This window comes from Theropithecus gelada, chromosome 4 (genome assembly GCF_003255815.1).
Source record: "Theropithecus gelada isolate Dixy chromosome 4, Tgel_1.0, whole genome shotgun sequence".
Classification (NCBI taxonomy): domain Eukaryota; kingdom Metazoa; phylum Chordata; class Mammalia; order Primates; family Cercopithecidae; genus Theropithecus; species Theropithecus gelada.
In genome coordinates, this window is record NC_037671.1 from 147,406,449 (window position 1) to 147,414,069 (window position 7,621).

General features: G+C 39.0%; 1 protein-coding gene across 4 annotated transcripts; it reads left to right on the top strand.

Moving 5' to 3' along the window:
• Positions 1–212: 212 nt before the first annotated feature.
• Positions 213–5,124, top strand: FABP7 (fatty acid binding protein 7). 4 transcript variants are annotated; one of them, XR_003119026.1, is made up of 5 exons: positions 213–605; positions 1,027–1,199; positions 1,833–1,934; positions 4,770–5,007; positions 5,053–5,103. XR_003119026.1 is itself a non-coding variant. In XM_025382611.1 (4 exons), exons 1-4 carry the CDS (start codon positions 533–535, stop codon positions 4,818–4,820), a joined length of 399 nt encoding a protein of 132 aa, XP_025238396.1. In that variant the 5' UTR covers positions 213–532; the 3' UTR covers positions 4,821–5,124. The 4 variants fall into 4 exon arrangements, 3 of the variants coding, with proteins under 3 accessions (XP_025238396.1, XP_025238395.1, XP_025238398.1); XM_025382611.1 differs by having other exon boundaries at positions 4,770–5,124; XM_025382613.1 differs by lacking the exons at positions 4,770–5,007; positions 5,053–5,103 and adding an exon at positions 2,498–2,587 and having other exon boundaries at positions 288–605.
• The last annotated feature ends 2,497 nt before the right edge of the window (positions 5,125–7,621 follow it).

Sequence of the window (7,621 nt, forward strand, 5' to 3'; positions counted from 1 at the left end):
AAGTCTGGCATTTCAGTGGTTTTCTTTAAGGGGGTCCTCATGTGTGACCAGCTTTGCCATTAACGGAAATCAATCTGAATGCCCCATTGTGCATCTTCTTTCTTTCCTTGCAGTCTGAGATTGCCTTTGCCAAGTTTTTTCTCACTGAACTTGAAAGACCTTCTCTCATTTTCCCGTTCCCTGCCTCCAGCCCCATTGAATCCCTGCAGAGCTTTCTCAGGCATAAGGGCTGTAGTGTGACGATTGGGAGGAACTCGACCTACTCCGCTAACCCAGTGGCCTGAGCCAATCACAAAGAGGATTGGAGCTTCACTCGAACGCTCCTTCCCTTCTCCTCCCTCTGTGACAGCCTCTTGGAGAGAGGGACACTGGAGGGGTGTGTTTGCAATTTAAATCATTGGATTTTTGCCCACCCTCTTTCCAAATAAGAAGGCAGGAGCTGCTTGCTGATGTGTAAAGGGTCTTCTGAGCTGCAGTGGCAATTAGACCAGAAGATCCTCGCTCCTGTCTCTGAAGAGGGGAGAGGGCAAGGATGGTGGAGGCTTTCTGTGCTACCTGGAAGCTGACCGACAGTCAGAACTTTGATGAGTACATGAAGGCTCTAGGTAGGTAACAATAAGAACGGCTGTTCTCTTCTTATCGTGCTGCTTTAGATACTTGCAGATTCCATTTTTCACTCATCAGGTCAGCAAGAGGCAAAGACAGATCATGTTGTCCTGATCAGTTGCTAGGCTATGCATTTTCCACTGAATGGATTTTTAATGTGGCACTTGTTTGCCTTCTTACCCAGGGCCAAAAACACAGAGCATCTGCTATTCTGTGGAGAAAGTGAAGCTTCTCTGACTTTTTTGGTTTTCTTCTGCATGCACTTATAATCACAGTAGTGTTTTACATGATTAATGGCTAATCATGTTCTAATGAAACTTACACTTTAGAACCTGGATTCCATAATCAGAAAGCAGATTCTTGCTTTGTGAGTTATTTTGAAAGTTGCTGCAGACTGTACTGTTCCCTTTGCTATTTTAGGCGTGGGCTTTGCCACCAGGCAGGTGGGAAATGTGACCAAACCAACAGTAATTATCAGTCAGGAAGGAGACAAAGTGGTCATCAGGACTCTCAGCACATTCAAGAACACGGAGATTAGTTTCCACCTGGGAGAAGAGTTTGATGAAACCACTGCAGATGATAGAAACTGTAAGGTGAGAAACTGCTTCTTCTCCAGAGTGGGGATGGGGAGGGGGGAATAAAGATTCCCAATGCATGCTTTTTTTTTTTTTTTTTTAAGATGTTGGAAAGTGTAGAATATTTTCAATATTTCAATCCAAGGAGAAATACATCAAAGTTAGTTTAGTGTGCATGTGTTATATTTTGAACAATGGGTACTTGCTATAGCATAAATCTCAATTGTATTTGTCTCTTACCATATACTGTTCACATTTTATATCAAGCTTGTATTTCAGAAAACATTTAATAAAGTTTGTTTGAAAGAGAGAGTGCATTTTGTTTAATTCCCCAGGTTGCCTCAGATTGACTAAATGGGCAGTTTGCCTCATTCTAAGGCTTTCTTTAGAAGGACGACTAGCTACAAAGCACTAGTTTAGGATTTTTGTTTTTAATATATTAAATTTTTGTATTTAGATGTGTATTTTTAATCAAATTATGAATTATTCAAATTTACATAATCTAGAAGTAATAGAGATAACAATAGGATAATTAATTGATCATGATTTATTCAATTACACAATTCTTTCAAAAATCACATCATTTGTCTTCCGTATCAGAAATCTGAATTGTATTTATTGCTGTGTTTTGCATTTCATTGTTGGTCTCAGTCTGTTGTTAGCCTGGATGGAGACAAACTTGTTCATGTACAGAAATGGGATGGCAAAGAAACAAATTTTGTAAGAGAAATTAAGGATGACAAAATGGTTATGGTAAGTAATGACAATTCTCCATTCTTCCTTGTTTTTTACTCCTCTCCCCACACCTCTCACCTCCTTCCCTCTTCCTTCCTCCCCCTTCCATTCTTCCTCCTTCCTTCCTTCTTTAATAATACATCACTGGCAAGGTTCTTTAACTATATATAAAACAGGGGAAACAAAAAGATCCTAGCTAATTGTCTTCTTCAGCTCAACATTTTTGATTGCAGAAAAAGAGAACATTTCATGTGTAGTTAAAAAAATAAAAGTTGCCATTGATTTGCCTAAAACTGTGTCAAAAGATTTTTTTGTAGGATAACTATGGATGTCTCTCAAATAAAATTTAAATATAAAGCCCATAATCACTGAAATATATAAAGATAATTGCTATTATAAGAGAATCTCAGACAGATGACTTTATAGCTCCTGTAATAAGAGATCTTTAGCTTATATTTTAATTTATAAAGTTACAAAAGTTCAGTGCAGATAATTTAGAATATAACAGAAAAGTATAAAAAAAGTTAAAATCCCCTCTAATTTCTCATCAGAGATAACCTTTTTTTTTTTTTTTTTTTGAGATGAAGTCTTGCTCTGTCACCCAGACTGGAGTGTAGGGGTGCAATCTCGGCTCACTGCAACCTCCATTTCATGGGCTCCAGCGATTCAACAACTTCAGTCTCCCGAGTAGCTGGGACTACAAGTGCAAGCCACCAACGCCAGGCTATTTTAAAAATATTTTTATAGAGACGGGGTTTCGCCATGTTGCCCAAGCTGGTCTACAACTCTTGAGCTCAAAGTGATGCTCCTGCTTCCTGCCTCGGCCTCCCAAAGTGCTGGAATTACAGGCCTGCGCCAAGGCTCCTGACTCCCGTAGAGAACCATTTTGTTGTTACTTCTTTCCAGTTTTTTCTTGAATGCATAATATGCCTTTTAAACACATCTATTTAATACTAGGTGGCCATTAAAAATATTTTTTTCAATCACCCTCTTCTTACTTACTAGGAATTATCTGTAAAAGAGGATGTATTAGTGTCCTAAGGCTGCCACAACAAAGTACCACAAACTTGGTGACTTAAAACAACAAAAGTGAATTTTCTCAGTTCTGAAGTCTAGATCCCCGAAATCAAGGTGACCCTAGGGCCACTGTCTTTCTGCGGGCCCCCTCCCTTGCTTCTTCCTACTTCCTGGGTGGCTCCTGGCAATCCTTGAGGTTGTTGGGCTTACAGTTGTATCACTCTGATCCATTTCTGACTCCATCTTTACAAGACTTTTTCCCTATATGTTTTTGTCCTAAATTGATCAAACATAAAATAATTAACAAATAATTTCTCTAATGAAGGAGTAGTATCACAAACGAGAAGAAATATTATGCCTTGACCAAGCCCTCCTCAGACACTTTTTGTGTGACCTGCAATGGTATATTGATGATACTGACATAGGTGGTTAGGCTCATTCAATTTTAGAGGAGGGTGTGAGAATGCTTTACACGGTCCGTGTAAGATGACAGCAGAGAAAGTTTTGTTGTTTAAGACTGGGGACTCATGTTTCCTTCTCCATTTGACTACTGCAATGAGCACTGTTCTACACTGAGATATTCATGTTTCTGTGGAGATGGAGGTGGGGAGCAGAGGGACAGTTTTCCTTTCATGTTAAAGGATATTTGCTCACATTCTTTGGCAACAATCGACAAAAGAAAGGACTCATTTCTAAAAGATTCGCTCTGAACTTCTCCTTTATGCTTTTACCTCCATTTTTTTTCTTGAACACAGAAAAGTAGATAGCTCAACCGTGGCATGCATGACTATGATCAGGCAAGATTGAGTTCAAAAAGGAAGATTAAAGCAATAGACTACAAGGATACACTATACTCCTGAACATCCCATCAATACATGAAAACAATGAGCACTAAAACCCCCTAAGTTCTGTAAAGTGGCTTTTTTTTTTTTTTTTTTTTTTTTGAGACTGAGTCTGGCTCTGTCGCCCAGGCTGGAGTGCAGTGGCCGGATCTCAGCTCACTGCAAGCTCCGCCTCCCGGGTTTACGCCATTCTCCTGCCTCAGCCTCCCGAGTAGCTGGGACCACAGGCGCCCGCCACTTCGCCCGGCTAGTTTTTTGTATTTTTTAGTAGAGACGGGGTTTCACCGTGTTAGCCAGGATGGTCTCGATCTTCTGACCTCGTGATCCACCCGTCTCGGCCTCCCAAAGTGCTGGGATTACAGGCTTGAGCCACCGCGCCCGGCCTGTAAAGTGGCTTTATAGCAACTCTTCAAGTTAGATTTGACATTAGAGTAATGGAGCTGATGTTCCACATCCTATCCAGCTACCTACCTGGGTTCACATAGGGTAAGCCATGACAACCAAAGCAAGAAGAACATTTGTACCTTTACATTTTCCTCTTGAGTTTGGAACAAGTCATTCCAAATACCATCAGCTCAAATGATTGGATTTTCTAATGACTGTTCAAAATTTATCTAGGTTATGAATTGAAAACTGTTATGTAAACCTATTATACAACTCATTCACTTTTAAAGCAGATAGCTGAGAAAAGAATATGGACACTCCATTTCCCACACTTAATCTGCTCAATTACCCTGATAATTTAAGGCTAAAGAAATTCTTTTGACCTGAATCTAAATTGCTAATCTCAGTTTTTGCTTCATTCTCATTTCAGAGACATAAACTATATATCAATATAGCATCTCTTTTCAAGATGTAAAATGCTTATGCAGCATTTAATGTTTGTAAATGTCATTCTTTCGCATGATACTTAGATTACATATATGATGATCTTTAAAATTCAGTGACTGATGTTCCTGTATAAAAAGTTTTGATTATCTTTTGAACCTTGCAGACCCTTACTTTTGGTGATGTGGTTGCTGTTCGCCACTATGAGAAGGCATAAAAAAGTTCCTGGTCTGGGCTTGGAAGAGCTCTTCAGTTTTTCTCTTTCCTCAAGTCTCCGTGCTATCCTATTACAGCACGGCTGATCATTAATTAGAAGGTTATCCTTGGTGTGGAAGTGCAAAATCATGATTTAAAAGCTTGTTACTCCAAGCAACTAGCCCAATTTTAATCTGAAAATTTATCATGTTTTATAATTTGAATTAAAGTTTTGTCCCTCCCCTTTTTTTAAGAAACAACTGAATATATTTTATAATTTCTTTTGGAATGTAAATCAAATTTGAATAAAAATCTTACATGTGAAATTTTGTTGTTGTTTTTAATATCATTAATCTGGCTAAGAACTCTATATTAAGACAATTTTAAGTAAAATAGTCACTCTTACAGCAAAAATTAAGGCTGAAAAAGGTAGCACTTTGTTTAAAATATTAATTTAAAAAATAAACAAAAGCCTTAGAAAATACGAAAATGCCACAGTTTTGGTTGAACCTTCCATGAAGAATCTGTGATAGTTAAATTCATTTGGCCAGGACCCAGAGATGCCTTGTACAGTGGGTTGGGCTATGGAAGTGGTGTCTTTTTTCTTTTCTTTTCTTTTTTTGAGATGAAGTTTCACTCTTGTCGCCCAGGCTGGAGTGCAGTAGCGCCATCTCGGCTCACTGCAACCTCTGCCTCCTGGGTTCAAGCAATTCTCCTGCCTCAGCCTCCTGAGTAGCTGGGATTACAGGTGCTTGCCAGCACATATGACCAATTTTTGTATATTTAGTAGAGACGGGGTTTCACCATGTTGACCGGGCTGGTCTTGAACTTCTGACCTCAGGTGATCCACCCGCCTTGGCCTCCCCAAGTGCTGGGATTACAGGCATGAGCCACTGCGCCCGGTGGAAGTGGTGTCTTTAGAAGAAACAGTTTGAAGAAACAAAATGATGTATATCAAAATGTCTTATTAAAAGGTAAATATAATAAAAATATCATGTAATCAAAATTTCTTATTGAAAGGCAATAGAGAAAGGGAGTGAATTTTATCCTGGATTATAAAAAATGTTTCTCCAGACAACCAAACTGAGTTGGATAAAGTCAGTGAGAGTGCAAATGCAGTGTTGTGCATAAAGACACTGAAAATTTCAGGGTTGGGGGAGTAGGGCAGGATGAAGAAAGGGAAGGTGATTGAGTTGACCAAACCAAATTAAATACCTGTTTGTATCTGGCTAGGGTCTGAATTTGTGAAATACAAACAAACAAATATTATTACATATTTCATCATTTACGAAATACTTTTTATACATTTTCTCAACTGTACAATGTTTAGCAAGAAGGCAGGTATTATTTATTTTTACTTTACCAATAAGGAAATTGAAGGTTAGATTTGCATGTCCAAGTTCTCATGACTAGTAAATAATATTGAGAGCTGCAAATCTTGCAATATTTCCCTCTTTTTCCTCTCCAAAATTAATATTTCAGCTAACTTTTCTTCTGAAACAAAAACACAAGATTTTATTCTCCCTGATCATTCCTTTTCTTTGTTAGCCTCTTGGGAGGCTAAGGAGGTAAATTTATTTCAGCACTTATATGTAATACTGTATTTATTTTTAATCAGCCCAGTGTTTTCAGCAAGTTTTTATAAATTAATTCAAAGTTCAATTAACTGGCCGGGCATGGCGGCTCACACTTGTAATCCTAGCACCAGCACTTTGGGAGGCCGAGGAAGGTGGATCACGTGAGGCCAAGAGTTCAAGACCAGCCTGGCCAACATGGCGAAACCCTGTCTCTACTAAAAATATAAAGATTAGCCAGGTGTGATGGTGCATTTCTGTAATCCCAGCTACTCACGAGGCTGAGTTACAAGAATTGCTTGGGCTGGGTGGTGGAGGTTGCAGTGAGCCAAGACTGTGTCACTGCACTATGGCCTGGGTGACAGAGAAAGACTCTGTCTCAAAAGAAAAAAAAAAAAGTTCAATTAGCTTACAGCTATAAGTATGAGAAAATTTTCTTTTTTTTTTTTTGCCTAAGAGATGGGGTCTTGCTTAGTTGCCCAATCTAGTCTCAAACTTCTGGGCTCAAGCAATCCTCCTACTTCAGCCTCCTGAATAGCTAGGACTACTGGCACACACCAGTGCACTCAGTTTACCTGTCTTTAAAAGCATGAAACAGAACATGAACAGGGTGTTGGCTCCAACTGTTCCGACAGCCACCGACTCTGCTTCTGGTGGAGGGGCTGCTTAACTTGGGATTTCAGCCTACGCTCTACCAGAAGCTCAGATTCTGGCCTCTCTATTATTAAAGATACAAAGTCAAAGACAGAGATTTATCTTTAGTTCATTATAATGAAGCCAAATAACACTGGCACCAGTTTCCATAACAGCTGTCTCACAGAGTGAGGAATGAAAAGGTTTTTGGGTGGCCTAAATGGGAAACAAAGATGCAATGGTCTGAAAGATCAAGGGTTGCAGTGGTAGAACAAATGCATTTTAAGGGGGAATATAATTAACCTGTTTGCTTCCTAAATTTTTCTGGGTAGTCGCAAATCATTTTTCTTCAAACCAAATTCTATTTCACACTGTCAATCTGTCAATGCACTAACTTTTCTGGTTTGCTGTCTTTGTTTTGTTCCTTAACATAGTTAAGAAATATAATTAAAGGAAAGGAAAAATGACCAAGACCAAAGGCAATTTGACCAAGAAGGCCCTGGAAGAACATTTCTGAAATGATACAAAGGCCTCAATGATACAAACTAAACTAAGCTAAGGTTGTTTTGTGAAGCTTCTGCCCTTCTTTCATGTGATTTCCCTCACCCAGATACAC